Below are 25,962 nucleotides of genomic sequence, written 5' to 3'. Positions count from 1 at the left end.
AATACCTGAAATTCAGCTTTTGTCTGTTGTTGTCTTAATTACTAAAATTATTTAGTCTGTTTCCTCAGTACGCAGGGCCTCATTGTGGTGGCACTTCCTTAAGCTCAAAAATAAATTTTTCGCATGTGAGATTTTGGTAGGAGATAGAATTCACAGAAAGCTTCTGAAGAATTGTGTGCTCTCTGCTTACCTGTGTTCCTTGGGACTCTGTTCCCCATGGTCAAGTTCAAAAACATGTATCAGATTACTGCACTTCTTGTGCTGTGTTTCTTCTGTTTTGTGGAAAACACTTAACTGTCATCTGTCAGCTAACATTCTTGTCTCTTTAATGTTTGTTGATTGGTCAGACCAGTGATCCTGGTTTTCATGCTAATTTCCAAAATACTAGTAATCTTTAAACTGATTATTGATGACAGGTTTTTCTCATAAATAGGATGTTTCACACCACCTAGATTTCATAAATAGGATGTTTCACACCACCTAGATTTCTGTACTCTCAGATGGTTCTACTTTTTTTTTCTCCTTTTTTTTTTTTTTTTTCCCCTCTTGGCTTGTAATTCTTAGTGATTCTTCCCACTTCATCCCCTGTGCACCCAAACTGTAGTAAAGCTCCTGGGTTTTTTAAGACTAAAAAACATTGCTATGTTATCTCTCTGAAGCTCCAATTACAGATGTTTTACATCTTCAAAGAGTACTCTGACAGTCAATTTAGTAGTTTATAAAATTTACAAATCTGATGTAAAATTCTTAATATATAAATATATTTCTATATTTATATTGCTGAACCTCTCTCCATCATCTTTGAAAAGTCATGGAGAGCAGGAAAGGTGCCTGATGTCTGGAAGAAAGCAAATGCCACTCCAGTCTTTAAAAAAGGCAAGAAGGAGGACCCAGGCAACTACAGACCAGTCATCCTCACCTCCATCCCTGGAAAGATGATGGAACAGCTCATCCTGGAGGTCATCTCTAACCACATGGAAGACAAGAAGGTTATCAGGAGTAGCCAAGATGGATTTACCAAGGGCAGATCCTGTTTAACTAATCTGATAGCCTTATGACCAAGTGGGTAGATGAGGGAAGAGCAGTGAATGTCATATATCTTGACTTCAGTAAAGCTTTTGATACTGTTTCCCATAACATCCTCATAGAAAAGCTCAGGAGAGGTGACATAGATGGCTGGTCAGTGAGGTGGATTGCAAACTGGCTCCACAACAGAGTTCAGAGGGTCGTCATCAGTGGCACAGAGTTAGCTTGGAGACCTGTGGCAAGTGGTGTCCCCCAGGAATCAGTACTGGGTCCAGTTTTGTTCAGTATCTTTATTAATGATCTGGATGAGGGCATTGAGAGTACCCTCAGCGAGTTTGCTTATGATACAAAACTGGGTGAGGGTTGGCTGACACCCTGTCAGGCTGTGCAGCCATCCAACGTGACCTGGACAGGCTGGAGAGCTGGGTATAAGGTCCTGCATCTGGGAAGGAATAGCAACAGGCACCAGTACAGATTAGGGGCTGCCCTGCTGGAAAGCAGCTCCACAGAGAAAGACCTTGGAGTGCTGGTGGACAGAAAGTTCTGCATGGAACAACAATGTACCCTTGTGGCCGAGAGAGAGCCAATAGTATCCTGTGATGTACCAAGAAAGGTGTGTCCAACAGGTCTAGGGAGGTTGTTCTACCTCTCTACTCTGCCCTGCTGAGACCACACCTAGAATACTGTGTCTGGTTTTGGGCTCTCCAGTTCAAGAGAGACAGAGACCTGCTGGAGAGAATCCAACGGAAAGCCGTGGGGATGATTAGGGGACTTGAGGATCTCCCTTATGAAGGGACACTGAGATCCCTGAGGCTATTTAGTCTTGAGAAGGGAAGCCTGAGAGGGGGTCTGATCAATGTCTATAAATATCTGAGGGGTGGGTGTCAAGTGGAGGCGGCCAAGCTCTTTTTGGTGGTTCACAGTAATAAGGAACAATGGATTCAAACTTGAACATAGAAGATTTCACCTCAACATGAGGATAAACTTCTTTACAGTGAAGGTGATGGAGCACTGGAACAGGCTGCCCAGGAGGCTTGTGGAGTCTCCTTCTCTGGAGACTTTCACAACCCACCTGGATGCGTTCCTATGCAGACTACACTAAGTGATCCTGCTCTGGCAGAGGGGTTGGACCTGATGATCTCTTGAGGTCCCTTCCAACCTCTGATATACTGTGATACTCCGGTATTTATTTCTAATATGTTTCTAATAACCTTAATATAAAAATAAGTTGTTCCTGTCATGTAGTGGCAGGATTCCCCTGGCCTCGCTGTGGAGTTAAGCCACAGAGAAACAGTCTGTGAGCTTTAGAAAATAACCAAGTAAATTATCTTTACTTACTCACAAACAACTGAGCTTCTAGTCATCAAAACTTTTCCAACTGGAGAGATACATGGAGCTGGAACTTGTAGTCCAAAGGGCAGGGATAATCCAAAGACAAATCCCAAAATTTGGAAGAAGTGAGGGAGAGAAAGAGAGCACGCTGCTATGGTGTGGCCCAGGACCCAACGCGCTGCTACCAGGACAATAGCAGGTAATCACCCTGAAGAGAAGCACGAAGTGGGTACTTGTCACTGCCTTGAATCCCGTTAACAAACAGGCTGTGGGCATTCGACTCATCCCCTATAAATTCCCTATTTGAAAACTGAACAGCCCAATGGCAGATTACCTTTCCAAATACTGCCAGTCAGTTCAAAATGCTGTATGGTGGGCAAACTGTACATGCCTTCTTGACTAGCCTCTGCCACGTGCAGTTGTCTATGTGAAACGTGAGGCACAGGGTCCAGCTTCCACTCCCCCCCAGGCAGCCTCAACGTGCCTGCCTATTGGCTCCTCAACCTCAAACCTGAAGCAGTGCAACAGGGAGGGAGGAGAAAGGGCAGTGGCCAAACAGTTTAGCTGGTTCATTAATGCCTCTTCTAGGACAGTGCCCCATTGGACCATCACTGGCCATGTGTATATAGAGGTTGATCTGGTAGTTGCCTTTGCCTTGCTTCAAACTTTGCTTTAAGCCTTGCTCAAGCCTTGCCTTGCTTTCAAGCCTACTTGGACCCATCTTGTAGAAGCTGCCTCAAGTTGCCTTGCCCTGCCTCGAGTGCCTGATCCAGAGCCTGGGATAAATCCACGAGCCATACACAGTAAGCCAGACAAGCCACAAGCCTAGAAGCTGGATCTGCCTAGCCTGCTTCCCCTTGCCATTAGAATTGTGCCGTGCCTCAGTTTACCCCGGAACCAAGCAAGCGCCCATCGCAAGAAGCATCATTAACTGCCCACCATCCGCTGAAGCTAGATCAGCCTGGGACCACATGGTAAATTCTCCTTGCCAGCAATCTGCTGTGCCTGCACTGTACAAGAGTGCCCCAAAGCTAACATAGCAGCAGCAACATCCTCCACGTGGGTAAAACAAGATCTGAGTAATTATTTCATTGCCTCTTGGGTTTAAGGGTTCTTATCGAGCCTCTCCCCTGCTGTAATTGAGCGCTATCTGCTCTTGGGGACCTTTTTTTTCCAAATTATTGTGCATGTAATTGTTTGCATTTTGTCCTAAGACTGCATATTCTCATTGTAAATATATATTCCATCCATACAACGATCCTATTTAACGAGTTTGGCAATTTTCATATTAATAAAGGGTTACTAATATTTTTATTAATACTTGTTTGCCATATTGTTTAGTATTATTGTAAAGGTAATTAATAATCCCCTTCACAACAGTCTGTATCATGCAATGGAATGAAGTCTGCAGTACTTGTCCTTGGTAATACTTAGGTATGCCTGTTACTTTACGCATGATAGTAGAGATGGAGCTTATTAGCTAGGGCAAAGCACTGTGTGATACTGCATGTAGTGCTTCCTACTCAAGCTGATGGAAGCAGTGTATTTATATATCTGGTGTGAGATATTACAGAAAAGGTAGGAGTAGCAGGTTGTGGTGAATGATGCCTATGTCCAAGACTACATCCCAAATAGTGCCAGGACATGTCCCTACATGTTCACCTTGAACCCCCTCTTCCCACTCCCTTCTGGAGAGGGAGAGGAAGTCTTGGCTCCACCTAGTGTAGGTAAACAACCCCCTTGGGCCCATTGTGGTAAACAAAGCTCAGGTGACATGCTAGTGCTTGCTTTGTTTAAGGTGAATGCTCATACTACATTTGGTAAAATATCATTTCATTGGTTGATTACTCTGTTTACAAAGGATGCTCACTGGACCAGTGTTTGTGTGGCAAATGTTAAATAAGGTTGTTTTGGTAAACAAGTGCTCCGTGCTTGTACCTGTGCCTGTCCCTGTGTGCGTGCCTGTGTTTGCCTCGTGCCCTGCGCTGCTGAAGGGTTTGCCTTTGCCCAGGACTCGAACCGGCATGTCTAAGTGCATCACTGTGCATCACCACTGTTGCTTGACCGATCGCCAAGTGAGGGAACCATGGTAACCCGTGAGTACCGCCCATCCCAGACCGCTACAGCCCCCCTGGAGTGGGGACATCACTTCGGCAGGACTGGCAGCTCCTCAGCCGATCCCCATGGATCGCGAAAAAGGTCACCCCAGCCTCGCAGAGAAGCCTCTTTTGCTGTGCCCAGCAACCCCGGTGACAAGGCTTTTCCCCTGGAGCGGGAAACTCTTCTTACACAGCACACTCCACAAACTGAGTTGCAAAAGCCTCCAAGGCTCACCAGAAAACTCCCAGGACCTTTTCGTTCTAGGAGAAGCACACTGCCACGTGATCAGTGCCATTTTTAAATTTCTTTATTATGGCAGATCCATGCCACAATTCTGGGAATGCAAACGCAGTATCAAGGAAAGATCTTGCAAAGTTCTTTAGTTTGTGAGTAAGCCAAATATTTCTTCATAGAGTTTGTGGGGGTTTGAAACCGCCTGTCTGTGGGCTTGACAGTCCCCAACAAGCACCCCTCCACCCCCACCTCCTTCTGAATTGGTTTCGCTTTCTAAACTTCTAGATCCCCTCAAGCTGTTCAAAGCACCCGTATATACACATTCTGCAGAATTGGTTCTGCCAACTGAATACTAGCACCTGTAAATATCGATTGTAAATAACTTGTAATATAGCATGTAAATAAATATTTATGAAATCTCTAAATATTACTGCTGTTCATTTCTTGGCGAGAATTTACATTTCCCATGACAGGTAAGATTAGTCTGGAAAGTACTTCTGTAGTTTGCAAACTGTTAAATGTAGCTCATGCAAAAAACTATATAGGCTCAAAGTTACTGTTTATGTTGTTTGACGTGCCAAAACCACATGAAGTATCAGAGTGGGTGGCTGTAATGGCTGTGCTATTTATTGATGTGATTTGTATGTTTGAGCAATACTTTTTCACCTAAGGTACTGTTAGTAATCCTGTCTGAAAAAGACAAGATTTGTAGTGTGCACTTGCTTCAATTCTGATTTTTGATGTGCTACACAAATGCTTCTGCAGGGATTTGAGAGATGTTTTGTACAATAGAGAAGAGATAATTACCATGTGCAAAACAAGTTTTAGTGGTAAAAAGTGTGGGGGTGTTTTTTTGGTAAAAATCTGTTCTATGTTATCATATTCATAAGAGACTTTGAGGAGTTAAGTAGTTTTTGACTGTCACCCACTGTCTACAACCAAAATTTGTTTGCAGATTTATCACAGAGGTAAGACATCTTTTCTGTGCAGATGGCGTAGTTGCTGGGCCATGCATAGAGTACTGTGTATATATATGTCCAGAGCCTGTATAAGTACATGTGCATTTTCTACTGCTACAACAGGTTAAGCATCTATGAAAACCCAGCACAACTGATATGCTGAGTTTTCATTTGTCTGGTCTTGTTTCTGTGAAGGATTGTGACAGTGATATGCAACACTGAAAAGAGTTTCAGTTCCCTGTATTAAAAGTGCAATCGTGTTTTGGCTTAAACCAGTGCAGAAAATGTTAGTGTTGGCAGGGTCAGTGACTTGTAACCCAGACCTATAGGGCACTGTGACCCTTTGCTGCATGACAGTTCTTTAGGCCAGATCCTTTGATGCTGCTGTCAGCAGTCAAATCCTGATGCCGTTCTCAGTAGGGCCTTAAGGGGCCAAGGACTCAGTTGCCTAGGATCATACAAGAAAAAGGGCTTTGGTATATGGACAGCTTTTATATTTATACTTGTCTTCAAAGGGTGACTAACTTCATATACTTTAATAATGCTCTTCCTCTTTTTTATATTTTTTTTTCCTGATAAGAGGAAAAAAAGCCAGGGTCAGAATGCTGAACATTAACATGTCTTAAGTGAATAAGTGATGATTTTTTTTTTTTTGATGTTTTACTTGATATGATACCAAACATGGTATTCAAATGTACTGAGAGTAGAAGAAAAACTTCACTGATTTTCTTTACTTTATTTCCATTTATTTAAAAAAAACAAAACCCACCAAACAACACCCCTTAACCAACTGAAGAAAGCCCCACCCCCAAACGCAACTGAAGAAACCCCCACCCCAAAATGCAAATGAAACTCCCTCCCCCCTTCCCACCCAACTGAAAGAAGCCTTCCCTCCGCCCCCAACCAAAGAAGCCCTCTGTCCCCTCCCTGCAACCAAAAGAAGCCCCTCCCTCCCCCAACCAAAAGAAGCTCCCCCCAACCAAAAAACCCCCACCAAAACCCCCCTAAACAGCATGTTTCATGTTTTGACTACCCAGTGCAATGTGATGTTTATTCTTGTTTGCTCATTTTTTTCCACTGGCATGGGAATTAATAGATGAAAAGGTTGTTATAATTTAAAGAGATATGTGTATATTCATAGCTCTTTATACTTTTCTCAGTTCATGTGTCTAGTTCCCATTAAATAGACTCTTAAGATCTCTGTACATGCATCAGTGAAATAATACACCCTGAAAGAGAACTCTCTAGCATAGTTGAAGGTGTTAAAAAATTAGGTTTTAAGTCTTACACGACCATCAGAGTGAATGGTGATTTTCCTGCTTATTTTGTCAGGTCTAGAAACAGATAAGCTCTCTTTAACATGCTGGTGTTCAGCAGACATTATCTGGTATAACATTTTCCTCATCTTAAAAATCTTGCTTTCATGTGTTAGGGTTAAGTTTACTCAAGAATATATTTCTTTCCCCCTGCCCCTACTTTTTCCTGCAAAAAAATCAAACAAAATTTAGCTCTCTGAAAGGAGGTGCTGTAGAAGATAAATAAATTGTATTTTATACATAGAATCGTATGCCTTCTGAGAAGGGGCGGGAAAATGCTTGTGCAATCTGTGCCTTTTCATCTCTGCCAACAAACTTTGAAAAGCTGTTTACCTACTATCGAAGATGTGACTTGTATGTTACAAGAGCTCTGAAGCTCTATGGTTTTCATTAAAGTGAATGAAAATGCCAGTGTAGATCTTAAAGGTGGACTCCTGGTTCTTAGGACAAACTTAAAAGAAATTTTTGGTGTGCTTAGTTCCCTACATGATATATTTAATATTTACTATTTTAAAAAATATTGATATTGCAGCAGCTGTTCAGAGGGCAGCTGCTGGACATGTGCAGAGTCCATGATTCCTTAGCTGACCAATTCCTTAGCACACTGCATAGAGTAAAAAAGTAACATTCCATGTGAGCTCAGAACAGCATCCTCACTTTGGGACCCTTTAATTGGAACATGCTGTAGAAACCACCGCCATGACATGCTGGCACCTCTTATTGGGAAAAGATTTTGGCTTATATATGTGTTTGGATTTTACTGGTTAAGGGATTGGTAACAAAGCGTATAAAAACAGCCACTCTGAGCTATAAGGAAGATTGGAGGGTTAGGGCTGATAGGGACTTCTGCTTCTGTTAGTCAGCTACTTCCTCTGGCTAGGGCTTTGGTGTAGGGATACTGCGAGGGATATGCTTGGGACTTCTATTAGCTGCTTTGTCTGTTAAGGGCTTCTGGAACCTTCTCAAGGGGGTCTCTGAGACTCTAATGCTTGGGATTCTACAATACAGCAATAAAGGACGTCTGAGAAGACTTCTGAGATTCTCTGCATTTCTGGAATCTTGTTGCTATATGGCAACGGGGTTCGTGCCTTCATTTGTCACCCAATGGCAGCCCAAATCGGGAAGAAAAACAACATATTTACATGGCATGTTTTTAAGAAGAGACAGCTATACAACTTGTTAACTAACTAGATCAGGCACACTTGTTGCCTATTCTAAAGGAAAAACCATCTTGTTATAATGTGATATTATGAGCAGAAGGTTTGTATGGAAATGATGAAGATCCAAGTGATGGGAAAAGTTAACAGCATCAGTCCAGTGAAAATGGAAGATACAGATCTCTTCTCCAAATCAGGTTAGCAATTATTCATGCAGGCTGCATTGCATTGTTGCAGACAAGCCTTGTTGTTTTGTAGAGCCAGGTGATAGATTAAAATACCAATCTTCTTGGTTAATATGAGATTCTGCTGTGTGGGTGATCTGCCAGTCTGAATTTGAGGGTAGAACTAAAACTTTTCACCTAATTTCCTACCACAAATCTAAATGTCTACACTGGAAAAATTATTGGCTTCTGATTCAGCTGATGAGCTGGGTAGCAATAATTGGACATCAAAACTATTTGTCACATGGCAAATAGCTGTGTCTGTGGCACAATTTTGAATGCTGTAGGTACTACAACCTGCTTAAAGAAGCACTGTGCAGAACTGTTGCTTCACACATCCTTCAACAGGTTGCTACAGTTTATACAGGTACACACATGACCAAACAGATTTTGAGCCATGTAATAGGATACTTTCTCATTTGGAAGAGTTTATATTTGAATATGTGATACACAAACTAGGTAAGAGGGAGAGAAGGGAAAAAATCTGGTTTAGATTCATGATACATCTCTCTTCCCTCTTCCTACATGTCACACAGGATTACAGGATGTTAGGGGTTGGAAGGGACCTCTCGAGATCATTGAGTCAAACCTCCCTGCCAGAGCAGGACCATAGAATCTAGTGCAGGTTGCACGGGAATACAACCAGACAGAGTTTGCAGAGAAGACAACTCTACACCCTCCCTGGGGAGTCTGTTCCAGTGCTCTGTTACCATTACAGTAAAGAAGTTCATCTTCATGTTGAGGTGGAACTTCCTGTGCTGTAGTTTACATCCATTGCCCCATGTCCTATCACAGGGCACAAGTAAGAAGAGGCTGTCCCTTCTTTCTTGACACCCAGCCCTCTTATACACATTTATTAAATCCCCTCTCAGTCTTCTCCAGACCAAAAAGCCCCAGGGCTCTCAGCCTTGCCTCATAAGGCAGTGCTTCAGTCCCTTAATCATCCTTGTATCCTTCAGTTGGACTCTCTCAAACAGATCCCTGTTCCTCTTGAACTGGGGAGCCCAGAACTGGATGCCAGTATTCCAGGTGAGGTCTCACCAGGGCAGAGTAGAGGGGGAGGAGAACCTCCCTCAGTCTGCTGGACACACTCTTCTTAATGCACCCTGAGATACCATTGGCCTTCTTGGCCACAAGGGCACATTGCTGTCCTGTGGATAACTTGTCCACCAGGACTCCTAGGTCCTTCTCCATGGGATCTGCTCTCTAGCAGATCTTTTCCTAACCTGTAGTGGTGCAGTTTATTATTCCTTCCCAGATGCAGGCTTCTGCACTTAGCCCTGTTGAACCTCATTAAGTTCCTCTTTGCCCAGCTCTCCAGTCTGTCAAAGTCTCGCTGAAGGGCTGCACAGCCTTCAGGTGTATCAGCCAAGCCTCCCAGTGTGGTATTGTCAGCAAATTTGCTGAGCAGACACTCTTGTCTGTCTGTCCCCTCATCAATGTCATTGATAAATATATTGAACAGGACTGGACCCAGCACTGATCCCTTGGGGACTGCACTAGTTAGAGCTCTCCAGCTGGACTTGGCACCATTCATCACCACTCTTGGCACTCTGTTGTGTAACTAATTCTTAATCCATCTCACTCTGTTCTTCTATTCCACGCTTCCTGAGCTTGATCACAAGGATGTTATGAGAGACAGTGTCAAAAGCCTTGCTAAGGTCGAGGTAGACTACATCCACTGGTCTCCCTATGTCTACCCATTCAGTTATGACATCATAGGATGCTATCAGATTAGTCAAGCATGGTTTCTCCATGGTAAATCCATGCTGACTGCTCCTGGTAACTTCCTTCTCTTCCATGTCATTATTTTCTGCTTCTGTGGGATGCTTTTCTTCTGCAGTGTTCTCATGAACTAGTTTGTGTTGCTGGATAACAGTGTTAAAAAAACTATTGTGCTTACTCTTGTATTTATTTATGTCACATTTAATTTATTAAGATATATTTATTGATGTAGCACATCTTCATACTACTTACAAAGGTAATCCTTCTCTGCCTTCTATCTACAAGCTCCTTGCTCTCAAAAATCTCCCAAACTAGTTATTTGAAAAAAACATCTGTTTGGTTTTGGAAGGTAGAGTTTTCTGGTAACGAAAACCGTGCTAGTTTTCATATTATTTTTTGCTACACGCCTATAATAAACATGAGAGAGTTACCCAGTTGCTTTTAACTTACTGTTGTGCTGGGAATTCTTAATGTAACATGCTACTTGGAATTACTCAAAGACTTTTGTTTGATTTTAGAATTTTTTTTTTGTTTATTAGAGAATAGGTGTGGCATATTCGTACTTAACGGTTGTACAGTGTAATTATGTTTTGTGACCTTCTTTGGAAGAAAAAATGATGAGGTAGCATAAAAGGATCACCTGGATGATTGTGTAAGAAAACTGAATAACCTGGAGGTCATGTGTGTACCTATGTTATCCAATAGGAATTAAAAGTACACCTCTTTTCTGTAAACACAACTGATCAGTTTGGTTTTTTCCTATGTGCAGAATTGCTTGCATGTGACGCTTTTAAATGACTCATAATCCATGCAAGTTGTGCTTTAGATTTCTAATCCTATCTGACAGTAAGAGCAAATATTGGATTGATGTTTTATGTTCCAGGAGCCATCTGAACATTGTGCGAACACACATGGGATAAGTAAAGCTAATTAATGCAGGTCTGGTAACCACTTTCTTAGTCAAGTTGACAGTATAACCATGTATAGATGATCAAACTCATAAACTTGAATAAACTGCATTACTACAGCACTAGGGGGTTAAATATTACAACTAAGTTGGTACAACGTAATGTGTGTCAAGAAGCCTCGCTCAGATGAGCAAAACTGCTCACCTAAGAGTCCTTCATTCATGGTCTGAATAGAGTTGTTCAGAATGTTAGACTTTTTTTTTTTTTTTAAACTCAGTTTGACAGGAAATAGATTTACTCCCTCCCCCCAAAATCTGTGTTTAAAAGTCTTACTGCTGTAGCATCTGAGTGCCAAATGCTCACTTGATGTTTTTGCCACAGCCAGCTAGGTGAAGAGAGACTTAGGCACAGCTGTCTTTTCATTTGATGTGTGTGGTAAACTTGCTGCTGTTTATTATTCTCAGTTTTTTATCTGTAGGTTTCAAAATATGTTGATGATACCTGTGATTTACCTAGTTGTGGGTTGAGCACAGAAGCAAAAGGCATACTGGAAAGGAAAAAAATTAGAAACTGTTTGGAATGTAAGGGTTAGTGGCATTCTTTGGGTGGAAATTTAGACTGATTAATAAAATTTTAAAGGGATTTTAACAAACTAAGTGAAACCGCTCTAAGTCCCCAAACTCTGGTAGTGATTTAAATCTCTCCATCTAAAATTGCATAAACTGGATGCAGCTAAGCTATCGTTTCAAAATTGCAAGCAATTACATTTAAGAGGGAGAAAGTTTAACGCACCTCAGTTTTTGGTTACACTGCTGGATTTAATTCAGTGTTGGTCCTTGCTGCTGTTGAAAGGAGTGATCTTGGTTTTTTTCCATCTTGTCTTCTTAGTTGAAGTCTTTTTTGTGCCTTTTTTTTTTTTTTTTTTTTTTTTTTTTTTTTTTTTTTTTTTTGTCCCAGCACTGATCTGCAATTGATCTGCATTAAGGTACAATTAGGTGACGAAAAAGTAATCGTATAGTCTAAGCCAGAGGGTGGTGGTGAAGGGTTCATATTGTGTGTGGAGTCCCACAGTGACTGGAGCATACAACGTGCACTTTCACCACATTCACAAGTGACACCACACTGCAAGGGGATGACCAGGTGATATGCTTCAGGGAAGGACTGGCAGTCAGATTCCTTGAGAGCAAAAGGAATGGTTGGTTTGGAACCTGAAGATACTCATCAGGAACAAATGCCAGATCTTGCACCTGGGAAGGCAGATTCACTGGCAGGGATACAGCCTGAGTACAGAGGAGCTTGGAAGGCAGCTCTAGAGGAAAGGCCCTGGAGGTGCTGGCAGACAGTAACTCCCTTTCAACAATATTGACCAATATCATCCTGCACCATATCACCAGGCACATTGCCAGTAGATTGAGGCAAGTAATTATCCTCTCTGATTATGGACCACTCATTGCATCACATCTGGGTACTGCATCCAGTTTTAGGCTCATGATATAGGATAGTTGCATATAAATTGGAGCAAGGTTTGTGGAGGCTGCCATGATGGGCACTTGCTCTGCTAGGAAAGGCTGTGGGAACTGAACCTGTGCAATTGGTGAAGGGGTGGACTTCAAGTGCCTAAAAGGAGGTTTTAAAGAAGATAGCGTTGGACTTTGCAGTGACTAAATTGAAACAGGAGTGATACAGATCAGGTATAAGGAAAAGATTTTCCACTACAATTGGGTTGCTGGAGGTGCTCTGTGGTCTGTCCTTAGAAAGTTTTCAAGACCCAGCTGAATGAAATGCTGAGTAACTTGAGCTTACCTCACAGCTACTTTGAGGAGGATTTTGTACTGGAAACCTCTTGAGATCCCTTCCAGCACCAACTAATCTGTTTCCATGGTTCTCCAATCCAGCCAACCTCTACCTGAAAGTAATCGTGTAAGCAGTTTGGTGGCAATAGAGGGAGAATTTCCTTCTTCCTTTTCAAACTGAAGATTTACTCCCCCTCCCTGCAAATAGCCTTCAGTGTTTAATTTCTTTTACTTTGTTGCAGTAGACAAGGGATGCACATAGTGGATTATTTTAACTTAGTTAAGGAAAACTAGTATGTTGAATTTAAATTGTTAGCTGATGGTAAACTGAAGTGTGGATTGAGTCACATTTAAACCCTTAAGTATCTTTCAGAAATATTTTTTTTTGTTATTTTAAAATAATTTTATATTAAATGTGGGAGTATTGTATTTCCAGAGACTTGCCCTCGGTTTATTTTGATTTTGGTTGTAAACACAAGTGGATATTCTTAGTGGCAAGCTTGAGTCACTACATTACTTGACTGTAAACAGACGCTTTTTCCAAAGTTTCAGTGGCATGGACAGTTGTGTCATCTTCTTATGCTTGCTAGCAACATGTAACAAAAAATCCCACAAATTACATGGAAGAGGGGGAAAAAAAGACAGAAGGAGTTCATCATGTGTTTAAAAGTGGTTATGCATCTGTAAAATGAGTGAGGATTACAGTTTCTTCCCAGCATTCATTGCTTAATTGAGACAGTTAAGTCTTACATACATCAGAGGGAAAAAGGGAAAGGGTAAGTCTACAGCACTGCCAGTGAAAGTATCACCAGGTCATCCTGGTTTTCAGGATCAAAGTAAGTATTTAAAATTGCTGATTAGAAAGCCTATTTATAATAAATGGCCCTAAAGCTTTAAAAACTTATGGGAGATGCCTGCTCTTGCTCCCCGGTATTTTTCATTTACATAATGGTTTCTTGTAAACCAGGAAACGTACTGTCGTGGTAGGGCCATGACATGGCCCAGTACAAACCCAGATAGGCCTTAAGATTTCTAGACAGGGTCCCTTTCTCTCCCCTCCTTCCTGCAGAAAAACAGGGCAATGTGGGAAAAAGAACAAAGAGGGCAGGACTCCTGCCTGTCTGGTAAACAAGGTGTTTGTCTGGGGTCAGAGCACATAAGCACTGCTCCCCCAGAAAAAAGGTCCTTCCTTGCTTCTGCCTTTTATGGTTATAGCCTGGCAGAATGCTTTTCCATTGGGTAGCTACAAGTTAGCTTCAGTGCCCCATTGGACCAACCAATCTCTGGCAATTTGTATATATACAAGTGACTTGGTAGTCACCCTTGCCTTGCTTCAAACCTTGCTTCAAGCCTACTTGGACCCGTCTCGTAGAAGCTGCCTTAAGTTGCCCTGCCCTGCCTCAATTGCCTCGTCCAAAGCCTGGGATAAAGCCATGAGCCATACACATGCAAGCTGGAGAAGCCACAAGCCTAGAAGCTGAAGTCGCCTAGCCTGCTTCCCCTTGCTAACAGAATCGTGCTGTGCCTCAGTTTACCCAGAAATCGAGCAAGCGCCCATCGTGACAAGCGTTGTTAGCTGCCTGCTGTCCGCTGAAGCTAGATCAGCCTGGGACCATGCATTAAACTCTTAACACAGCAGCAGCAGCAGCATCCCCCAATGTGCGTAAACTAGTTGTGAGTAATTAGTTCATTGGCCTTTGGGTTTAACAGTTCTTATCAAGCCTCCCCCCTGCTGTGATTGAGCACTATGCTCTCTGGGACTCTCTCTTTCCAAGTTGTTGTCTCCTAATTTGCATAGAATAGTTTGTATTTGCCCTGAGACTGCATAGTCCCATTGTAAATACATCCTCCAACCGTACAACGATCCTATTCAACGAATTTTGGCATATTTATATTAATAAAGGGTTACTATTTTTATTAATACCCATTTGCCATATCGTTTATTATTATTGTGAGGGTAGTTAATAAATAACATTCTCCCCCTCGACCATAACACGTACCATAAACCAGCATTATCTTAAACTTCACTCAAGGCTCGAAGGGGATTGTATAATTTTCAAAAGCTGATTGTTTTCATCTTTGTAGTAATATATGACTTCAAAAATTATTTTAAGATAAGCAATTCTAAATTGAATTTTGTTTTTTCTCTAATCTCGGGACAATGGATACTGTGTCATCACCCTATTACTCCATTAAAATACTTGCTCGCTCTGAGGCAATACTTTATTTCTGATCCTGAGTGCTGAAAATGTGCTTAGCTTAGTGCTACTTTATGATTTCCTGCAGGTATCTTCCATTTCACTCCTTTTGACAGGAAAAATCTCTCCTTGGATGGCAAATTAAATTTCAAATGTGCTGCAAATCTGAGTAAAAAAGGTAAAGAGATCTCTAAGAGTATTCAAATTTCATCACCACTTCTCTTCTAATAGGTCTTAAGGCCTCATCTGTGCAAAAACCTGGTTCGAAAACAACTATGTAAAGGTTGGTTCAGGTGTAGAATTCTTTGTATTGCCATCAAGTAAATTTATTTTTTTCACTTTGTTATGCTATCCAGTGTTTCCTTTCTTGGTGCAATTTTGTATTACTGCCGGAGCAAGCCAGTACTTCTTTTACTAAATGTAAATCCTACTGTTAACGTTTTGTTTGGTATTACACATTGAAAAAGAAAAGTGTAGAATTATCTTGGTGGTAAATTATATTAAGACTTGAGTTGTTCTATTTTTCTCCGTGTTTTGTTCCACTTACTGTTGAGCTTGTCATCTTAATAAGTAAAACATTCCAAGTTTTATTTCTGAAAATCCCAACAGAAGAAGTCACATTGATTCATATTTAGGTTTGGAGTGTTTTAAGAGATGTGTGTAAGAGAGATGTAATTTCAGCTTTGGGGTCCTGGATCAACACTTACTTAGCTTCTATGAGATTAGTCCAATGAATTCTGGAGTTTTTTAAATTACTTTTTCATTTAAATTTTTACTCTGAGGGAACTATTAAGATACTTAGCATAGCTGTATAAAGCAATTTTAAACTCTGGAATATCATCTATGGCTCCCTGCAGCTACTTCAAAATGACACACACCCTTCTGTTTTCTGCCATATCTGCAGTCCTATGTTTTTGGTATGTCAATCTGAATATGTCCTGGACACCTGAGGTATGTTCAGATGCCTCAATAACTTTCTACCTGACTACTTACTGTCAACTGTTTTCAGACGGTTGTAGCACAAGATTACCTTGCTTTGATATTTTTCAGGAAGGAGAGAGGAAATTAATAGCCACCTGAGAACTTTGGACCTGTAGAATACTACAAGCATTACACTTATTTAAAAAAAAACAAAGAAAACCCAAACCACTAAAGCAACCACTGGCATGTCTTGGTACTTTCAGAAGAAATATTGGTTCTTGATCTTTGAAATGTAAATATGATTAATGGCTTGTAATGGCTGATTACTGTGATAAATAGTTGTAGCTAATTGCTTGAAACATAAACCTTTTAATATTAATTTCTATTTTTAATTACTTGCTTAATGAAGAAATGCTTTGTGGTTGCATAGCTTTTTAAAAAGAATTATTGTTAGAATTCTAGATGCCAGAATGATTCTGAACTGAGTTGTGGTTTGACCAGAATCTATACATGTTCTGGTGAGGCTGTGAACCATCAGGTGTGAGCCTGGGGGGACTCTTGTTTTCATTCTTTTCTTTTTTTTTTTTTTTAATCTCACCACAAACCATGCTAAACAAGGAAAGTGACCGAGAAAGTCTACAACAAGATAGACTTTAAGTGGGTGGAATTGGGTTGGAAGAAGTTGGTTACATCAGAGTCCATTGTTTTGTTGTTTTTGTGGAAAGAATTATTAGAAGTGAAATGAACAACATACAAGCACAATTTTAAAAAAATATAAAATTCAATGCTGCATTTAGAAAGAACTGGTTGCCATGAGAATGCACACAGGCTTAATTTTGAGGTAGTGTCTGTAGGTTGGTTGTGAAAATGGTTGTTGTTGAAAGAGGGAATGAGGTGATCTGTTGTAGGTAGTTAGGTGAAGTACTACCTAGTGCTGAGGTTTCCTTTTTTAATTTCTGAGGCATGTTTTATAAAGTACACTTGGTTTTGCAGCTGATGGATAGTTTAGCAGACAGAAAACTGCCAAATTTTGGAGAAGTTATGAAAGTACTTGTATTTTTGCATACTGTATTCATGGAGACTTCTTGTCCTTTCTGGGAAGCTAGAGCAAGTACAGGTTCACTTTCCACATGTCCTAGGCATCCACTAAAAAGACAGATATTATCCATGGAGATCCCAGGGTAGCCATTTAGGAAAGCTTGTCTTCATATGACATGTCAGTAACCATTATGAACATTGCTGTTTAACTCTGTAGTGAAGCTTTCTGCTATCTGCTTTTGTTTCTTCCTGTATGGTTCTAGTTTACTGTTTAAATCTTTAAAATGAATGATTCCCTTGGTTTTATAAACAAGATAATACTACAGAATTTCAGATTAGACTAACTATGATAACTGAAAATATCCTTCAAAAAAGGGTGTATAATTCATGATTTGCTGTTGTAGATTTTGTCCTCTAGGTCACATAGTGCTGTTTTGCTTTATATAGAAATAATTTAAAATCTTAATATAAATGATATTTCTTGTAAGTATCTACTAAGTATAACATAATGGAAGGCAGTAGGCTTTTTCAGTTTTCTTAGATTGCAGTTCAGCAGTCTTAGACTGTAATTATGTTCAGTAAATTTGTGTTCACAGAAAGCATGCTTTTCCCCAAGACTTCTGTAAAACCTTTAGTAATAGCAATACCAGCAACAGAAAATCTAGACTAGAAGTGTTCAGCAAGCAAGAGGCACCCTCAGAGCAGGAAAAAAAAACAAACCACAGAATGCTAGAGGTTGGAAGAAACCTCCAGAGATCATTGAGTGCAACCCCCTTGCCAAAAGCAGGATCACCTAAGGTAGTCTGCACAGGAATGCATCTAGACGGGTTTTGAAAGTCTCCAGAGAGGGAGACTCTGCAACCTGCCTCGGGCAGTTTGTTCCAGTGCTCCAGTCACCTTCACTGTAAAGTTTCTCCTCCTGTTGGGGTGAAACTTTCGATGTTCAAGTTTGTATCCGTTGTTCCTTGTCTTACTACTGTGCACCACCGAAAGGAGATTGGCCCCATCCACTTGACACCCACCCCTCAGATATTTAGAGACATTGATGAGAACTCCTCTCAGTCTTTTCAAGACTAAACAGCCCTAGGTTTCTCAGTCCATAGGCCTGCTGGATACACTTTTCTTAATGCACCCCAGTATACCATTAGCACTCATGGCCACAAGTTCTCAATGGAGAACTTGTTGTTTACCTGCAGAAAGGACCCCACAACTTGCATAGAGTTAAGAAGAGGTGTGCGTTTATTATGACATGCTGGATGTGAGCGGAATCAGTTCGCCTGTCTCACATGAAATTCACCTGCACAAGCCGGGTTTTAAGTTACAAAGGTATACATATTCAACAGGTTTCTGAGAATAGGTGTAGCTAATGCAAACTATTTTCAGGAAGTCATTAAGGTGTCCTTCCCTTCTCCGAATGTAATCAAACCTGGCCAGGAGCTCAGAAAGCAGAACCCCTCCTTCAAGAAATAGAGGTCCCCCCGTGCCATCTCTTATCAGTGATTCTGTCTACCTAGCTGTTACTGTTGGTCCTTACCAGTTGTTCTGCCTGCCTGGCTTTCTGAAGCCCTGAGTGTGGGGGAGAACCTTATCACTTAAGGACAGGATCCTTGTGTGCTTAACACCCTACGTTTACTTTTCCTTTGAAACATAAATTTACTTTCTGCCTTAAAAAACATACAATTACTTTTCCCTTCATCACGGTCTGATAGGAATCCCAAGATCTTTCTCCATGGAGCTGCTCTCCAGCTGGGCAACTCCTAACCTGTACTGGTGCCTGTTGTTATTCCTCACCCGATGTAGGATCCTGTGGGTTTTCCTGCATGCAATGAGTGATATGCTGATCCCTGCCAGTCTCAACATGGAGAGCAGAAATAAATCTGATAGACTGGCTGCAAAGAGGTGACCACTGCTGCAGGATGGGTCCAGTGGTCCAGACCTGTGGAGCCAGTGTCTTTTTATTGAGGCGTACGTGAACATTACAGTTCCACTTTCTCACAGCCTGCCTCGTTAAGCCCACTGATTTATCTTTATTTAAACAGGTGCCCTTCTTCCCAGTTGCCTTCCCATGCGTTTCAAAGATGGAACACTTGGTTACTTTTTACACCCATCCTTTTCTCACCTGGAGGTACAACATCTCTTACCACCTCCAGGGTCCCACAGACATGAAGGCTATGTAAACATTCCACTGTTATTCTGTTTCTGGGTTCCAATGGCTCCCCCTTTTTTTGTTTTTTTTGAGTCCATGGCCATCATGGTATTCAGTCCCAATTTAGATGTCTCCTGGTTTCATTTACACACAATCAGTCTCATAGCATATGAGTTTGGTTGACTTCTAGCTTCATAGGCCTGGCCTACGGTCACTGCAGTTAGCCTTCATTTGGCAGTCTTCATCGAAGGCAGGGCACTTCAGGTGCATGGGATCTGTGCCAACCACAGACTGCTTGGCCTGTTCTCGTCTCTGGGGTGGCTTTCTTTACAACAGAGAAATCCATCCCTCATGTCAAGGTCTGGTATGGCATGTGTCTCCACCACTCAACGCCTGCTGGGTTGCAGCCAACAGCAGAGCTAGAGGTGGTTCTTGGTGGCAAACACAAAGACTTGCCCTTGACCATGGTACGAGGTGCTTGACTGGTCCCAGCCCTTTCACCTGGTTGTTAACACAGGGCCTCATCTGTCTGATCTGGTGACAAATGGTTAACAAGGCAAGGCAGAGGCAGGTCCGTGTGAGCAGAATAATCATATCAGGGTGTAGCAGGGTTTTGGAAGATTCTGGTGGCTGTGGAGTTCCTAGGTGTGTTTCACCTGTGCATCGATTTCTTCATTGTCAGCTGAGATGTCTGCACTACCAGGTTGAGGATCTGGTCTCTCCAGGTCATGATACAGCTTGACTTTTCTTGCTGGAGGACCTGTGGGTGACAAATCATAAGCATATCCCTTCCCTACACTAACAAATCTGGCCTTTCCTAGTCTGAATCTCCCTGTGTTATGTCTCTGGAGAATTCCTCCTTTTTTGTTATAATTTAAAAGTCAAAGATGTAAGTGCAGTATAAGCATGTGTGACTATTGCCTCTGCTGTGACGTTATAGGGAATGCATGTCTTGTAACATAATTGTATATTATGTGCTGTGCAGATAGGTCTGTTACCCATTTTAATTCCTTTTTGCACTGTCATGATTGCAAGCTAACTCAGTAAAGGACTCCATAGGTGTGATCTTACTGCCTAGTAGCTGTGGTGGCGGGTACCGCGCTATCTTTTGAAAGTGTCACCTCTTTTGATGTATCTACTATAGAGAGCTAGTACCTAATCTAAAATGCTTCTAATGAAATCTCAGTGAATGTGTGGAAACGTAATCCTGTAACTTGCCAATTGAACTTTTCTTCTAAAAGCTTTTCTTGAAAACTTTTTTCTGAGTCTTTAACAATGAATACCATAACGCGTCCCATGGCGGGAGCCACTGCTATATTATACCTGTGACTTCGCCTAACAACCAGTTGTAAAACTGTAAAGTTGTCTGTTGTAAAGCTGTAAATTGATTACGACGAAACCTTATAAGACACAAGGTCAAGCTCTGCCTGTTCTCACCACAGAGGCAAATCCATGAACTTAAGGAAGCTTTGTAGCACTTGTGTTTAATACCATGCATTTTTGTCCTGAGACAGTATCCTGAATCCATCTTGTGTTTGTAAGAGAAAAGAAAAAAGAACCTCTTCAGAATAACTGCTGCACACGATGACTAACTTTCTCTGGAAAGTTAGGGAAGCTGTGGGCTAATTTATACTCACCAGCTGGCTACTGACATTTGACTTAGTCATGTGCAGGCTCTCCGTTTCTTCTGAAGCCTCCTCAGGGCTTCATCCATGCACTTTCCCTTTCAAGAAGTAGATAGAAGAAAGGGTGGCACAGGGGCTGCTCGACCCCTAGGTTCTCTAGTCCTGTAGACAAAATTGGCTGTGACCACTCACAGCACACCATGTGTGGGTTTTTCTGAGCGCATCGAGTGATATGTTGATCCTGGATCTGCCGGTCTCAACACAGAGAGCAGAAATAAAACCAATAAACCAGTTATGAGGAAGTGACCGCTGCTGCAGGGTGGGTGAGATGGCTCAGACCTGTGGAGCCAGTGTCTGTTTATTGAGATGTAAGTGAATGTTACAGTTCTACTTTCTCACAGCCTGCCTCGTTAAGCCCACTGATTTATTTTTATTTAAACAGGTGCCCTTCTCCCCAGTTGCCTTCCCGTATGTTTCAAAGATGCAACACTTGGTTATTTTTTACTACCATCCTTTTCTCACCTGGTTTAGAGGTACAACATAGTTTATCACCTTCAGGGTCTTGCAGGCCTGGAAGGCCATCTAAACATTCCATTCTTACTCTCTTTTTGGGTTCCCACAAGACCCTGTACTTGTCCTTATTGAACTTCACGAGGTTTGCCTGCACTCAGCTCTCCAGCCTGTCCAAATCTTGTTGGATGGCTGCGCAGCCTAACAGGGTGCAACCCATCCTCCCCAGTTTTGTATCATCAACAAACTTGCTGAGGGTACACTCAGTCCTCTCATCCAGATTGTTGATAAAGATACTGAGCAAAACTGGACCCAGTTTTGATCCCTGGGGAACACCAGTAACCACAGGCCTGCAAGATGACTCTGCCACTGAAAGAAGAGAATGAGTAATGTTGTCAGGATAGTTCTTAACAGCTGTGTGAAAGACATCATTGCATAGTACAGTAGGAGAGGAGCACAATTTTTTTAAAGAGGTATAGAATTCAAAATAATATTCTGTTCAGTTATATGAACTGTAGTCTTGTTAAACTTCTCTTTGAAATTCTGAGGGAGGTTGCTAAGGTTTGGGGGGGATGTCAAGTGAAATGGCTACAGTGGTGTTATCGACAGAGTTAATTTTGACCTATTCTCTGCTTCTCTGCAGAAGAAGTTGAAGAAGAGTCTGAAATTAAAATTGAGGTTGATTTGACTGATAAACAGGAACATCAGTTGAAGCACAGAGAGCTCTTCCTTTCTCGACAGTATGAGTCCCTTCCAGCAACGCACATCAGGTAAGAAAAAGTAGATATCATATATTTCTGTCTTCTGTTGAGCTGGATTGCCTGCCAGTAGTAGCTCACCTTTATCTTCCGAAAGGATGTGATTGATCACAGGTGAGTTGTGCCAGGTTGTCCCATGAACTACTTTAGAAGTGCTTTTGTTTTTTCCTTCTGTTACTCATGTTTGAGCCTTGGAAGGGACAAGAATCTCAGAGCTCTAGCTTGACAGAGCATCAGTTCTGTTCCTACTTTGGAAGAGTTGTTTTTTTTTAATTATTCTTCTGCTGGCCAGAGGAGCTTTGACCATTTAGTCTGCCCAGGGAAACTACAGATGGGTTTGGAAAGGGGGCAGTGGCTCAGTGGTCAGATCTGCAATTTAGAGCTGCACACATTTAAAAATAACATTACCCCAACTTACTTCAGTAAATGTGAGAAAGTAATGATTGAGTTTGGCTAAATGTTGCAAAAGCATTTGTGATGGTTTAGAACTGTCTTTTTAATTTTTCTTCTCAAAGTTAAAGCAAAGAAAGCAAAGGAATGTAAATAAGTCCCTATTGGGTGTAAGAAAACAAAATAATTATTGTTCTAAACACTTCCATTGGAGAGAGAGAAATTTGTAAGAACTATTATTCAAAACAAAGTTGGGGCAGTCAGAGTCTGAGTTCACAATTTGCTGGGCTGTCTGGCTGCTTCTTCTTCATTTCTGGCTGAAGATAACACAGTGACCTTGGCAAGCTGAGTCCTGACAACCTCTCTGCTTCTTAACTCTGCCTTTTGCCAGGGGGGTCTGGGGAGGGATTTTTCTGGTGGGGAGGGGAGAGGCCCCTGGGGGAAGAGGCCTCTTTGGGAGAAGCAAAGGGAGCTTGGTTGTGCTTTTATGTTGATTGTACATACTTGTAAATGTTGTAAATTGTGTGTATTTGTACATTTTCATTGCATTTTATCATAGATTGTAGATTTGCTTGTAAATACAGCTTTTCCTTTGCTTCCAGACTGAGCTAGCCTGGTTATTGTCGGTGGGGGGTATTTCAGCTCTCACACTGTTACAGCATTTCAAATATTATTTTAAATTGTCCTAATGTAGAAAGAGGTTTGCTAAAGCTCAAAAGGAGTTTGTTGTTTTGTTTCTGTAATTGATGTAAGTGCTTGTGCCATCTCGTTTTTATCAGTCAAGCAAATTCTTTTTGTTTTGGGAAGGATGTACCTAGAAATGGAAAAGAAAGAGCACACTAACAGGGAACAAGATGGGAAGTGTAAACCCAGGACTCTTAAATTGCATTCTGAAGGAATTCCTGTTTTCTCATTAGTTCCAGCTGCTCTCAGCCATTTCAGACCATAAATTACTAGAAGCTACCAAAAATTGGAGAAACACTTTGTATGTGCATATGTATTTCTCTCTCATTGGCAAATATGTGGCTTAATCTTTCTCACTGCCAACACTAAAACTGTTTGTATTAATTTCCTGTGCTTGATTCAGCTACTTGTTCTCTGAGAAAGTAATTTAACTGTCAAATCTCTGCTTCTCCAACTGTAGCATAGAGATAATAATCCTGTGCAGTTTCTTTTACTCACTTTGACATTTTGATACTGAAATAAGGTATTCTCTTTGTAGAGAGAAGATTACACAGAAGAAGTATTGTAAATGTCTTCTTGCCTCACAACTCAGGGAGCAAATACAATAGAGTTTCTCCAGTACATATTTCACAAAGAAGCCTGAAAACCATGAAAATTTGTAGTACATGAAGCATTGCACAGCAGGCAAAAGCAGTGATGACTCTCATCTACTTTTCAGAACATATGAATGCTGTAGGGCTGTGCTGCCACGTGTTAGTAAGACCTTTACCAGACACATTCTGGAATAAGCTTTATGTAGTCTAATGACATTTGAACAGTCTTATCTATTTTAAAAAGAAACAAGAAGGAAAATACACTGCAGTACATTTGTTACTTAGTTTTTTAGCTTGCTAATGTTCACAATCTGTAGCTCTCAATAGTTTTTATACCTTTAGGTTCTCCTGTAGAAGAGGATAGAAATATTATGAAGGTGGTACTCCTCAAACTTAATCCTATCACTACTCCTGAATATACTTGCATGGAGATTCCACAGCCTCTCTGGGTGCCCTTTGTACCACTCATCTTCATGTATAAAGCTAGCAGATACTCTTTCAATAAGTCTGTGTAGCTCCATTCTGTGGGCCTTTGCTATTACCACCTGCAGTTCTAGCTGCTAGGTACAGTGGAATGTAGTGGAGAATGGTGATCAGTTTTCTTAAGAGCAAGAATTCAAAAGTTCAGTCAATTTGGAAGTGGCATGCACACAAAAAAAATAGTGCCAGATGTAGAAAAGAGTTAGAAGGGAGTAGTGTAATCGTAATTAAACATGGCAGCACTGCCCTGTGGACACGGTGTTCCTAAAGTGGAATGTATTCATTGCCTAGCTCAGTGCACCACCACTCTGGAGTGGTACAGTACAAGCTGATGCACTAGTTTGTGTCTCAAAAGCAGGATTTGCTTTTCAAGTTACAAGTGAAGGTATTCCCTCCCAAATCTTCTTGAACTTGTGAGGTTATCAACACCCTGCCAATGAATGATCTCCCTTTTTCCCAATCCCTGCATGTCACTGTCCTAGAGGGGCAAACAAGCCCAAACATGTCCAAGCCTCAAACCCCTTCTTTTCCCCCTCCCTTGGAGCTGGCATGTCTATGTAAACATGAGCTTGCCCTAACTTGTCCTTGTTTTGGTAAACAAGTACCCAGATGCCTCACTGTTATGAATTTGAATTATGATTTATTAATAAGGCAAAGATGATACTAATAAAATAGTAATTATTATTTGTTAATATGAAAAATTGACAAAAACTTACTAATAGGTTCAGTGTATGGCCGTAGTATATTTACAATGGATATGTAAAGTATAGAGGCAATATTAACAATTGAAACAGTATTAAGCAAACTGGGGAAAATAACACTGGGAAAGAGAATCTGCCGTGGTGTTATGCCACTTGTCCACTGGGGGAAGACTTGACAGGAACCTTTTACAAAGAGGCTTTATAGAAGTAAACAATTAGTCACAATATTACTTCTCTGGAATTCTCTCGAGGACTGCAATATAGTCCAAGCTACACAGAGCAATGGGAATTCCATCCATGTGGAGTGCTTTTGCTGTAAATAAGCCAGTAATAGCTTTTGGGGTGCTCTTGGGTGCTGGTTGCTGGCAGAGTTGTCTCATTGTCCCAATGGTTGGGCTGGCCTGACATGACAGCAGGAGGTTCTCAAAGCTTCCCAGGGTTCTCAGGCTGTCCCAAGGTTTCATGCTTTTGACAGTAGCCTGTTTCTCTTGGCACTTTGCTGCGAGGTCGGGGTTTGAGAATCAGGTGCTTAAGCTGGAAGTGACTTAGCACTGCAAGAGGACAGTTCCCAGGGTCTTGGATCACCAGGGATTTATCCCTTCTGCATGGCAAGACACATCTGTCCGCCCCTATGCTTTTGTGACGCAAAGAGGCCGACTGTCGTTTCAGTGCAGCTTATGCAAAGGGGCTTGCGTCTTTCTGGGTAAATTGAGGTATGGCATGGATTCTGAATTCCTGGATCTTAGACAAGGCAAGACACTTGTTTACAATTTGGCTTTGCTTTTTTCATTTGCCCAAGGATCATTTTGGCCAATTGGCAACCAATAGAATGGGGTTTCGCCAGGCCATGACCACATATGGTAAAGACATAAGCCTAGTCTAGGTGAATCATGGGCAGTGCACGTGTCTGTCCACCACAAAGGGAGGACATATCCCTTGTTTACCAGACTTTCTGACACCCAGGTTCTTTGTCTTTTTCCTGTATTCACTGGATCCCTGCAGGAGGGAGGGGGAGAGAGGGCTCATGCCTGGACATGCCAGGACTTGTTCTGGGTTTGCGTTGGGCCTATTTGGCCCTACCACCATACTCACCTGTGCTTGCCTTATGCTGGGCTTATGCATTTACCTTGTTTGGCCAGATTCC

General features: G+C 41.5%; 1 protein-coding gene across 1 annotated transcript in view; it reads left to right on the top strand.

Moving 5' to 3' along the window:
• MTA3 (metastasis associated 1 family member 3) overlaps window positions 1-25,962 on the top strand; it is a 191,717-nt gene that overhangs the window by 10,887 nt on the left and 154,868 nt on the right. The window contains 1 exon segment of the mRNA XM_054394131.1: window positions 21,856-21,982. Coding sequence (XP_054250106.1) covers window positions 21,856-21,982 — 127 coding nt within the window.

The sequence above is a fragment of the Indicator indicator genome, chromosome 2 (assembly GCF_027791375.1).
Source record: "Indicator indicator isolate 239-I01 chromosome 2, UM_Iind_1.1, whole genome shotgun sequence".
In the NCBI taxonomy this organism is placed as follows: Eukaryota; Metazoa; Chordata; class Aves; order Piciformes; family Indicatoridae; genus Indicator; species Indicator indicator.
The sequence above is the reverse complement of the archived record's forward strand: the minus strand, read 5'-3'. Positions and strand labels throughout refer to the sequence as shown.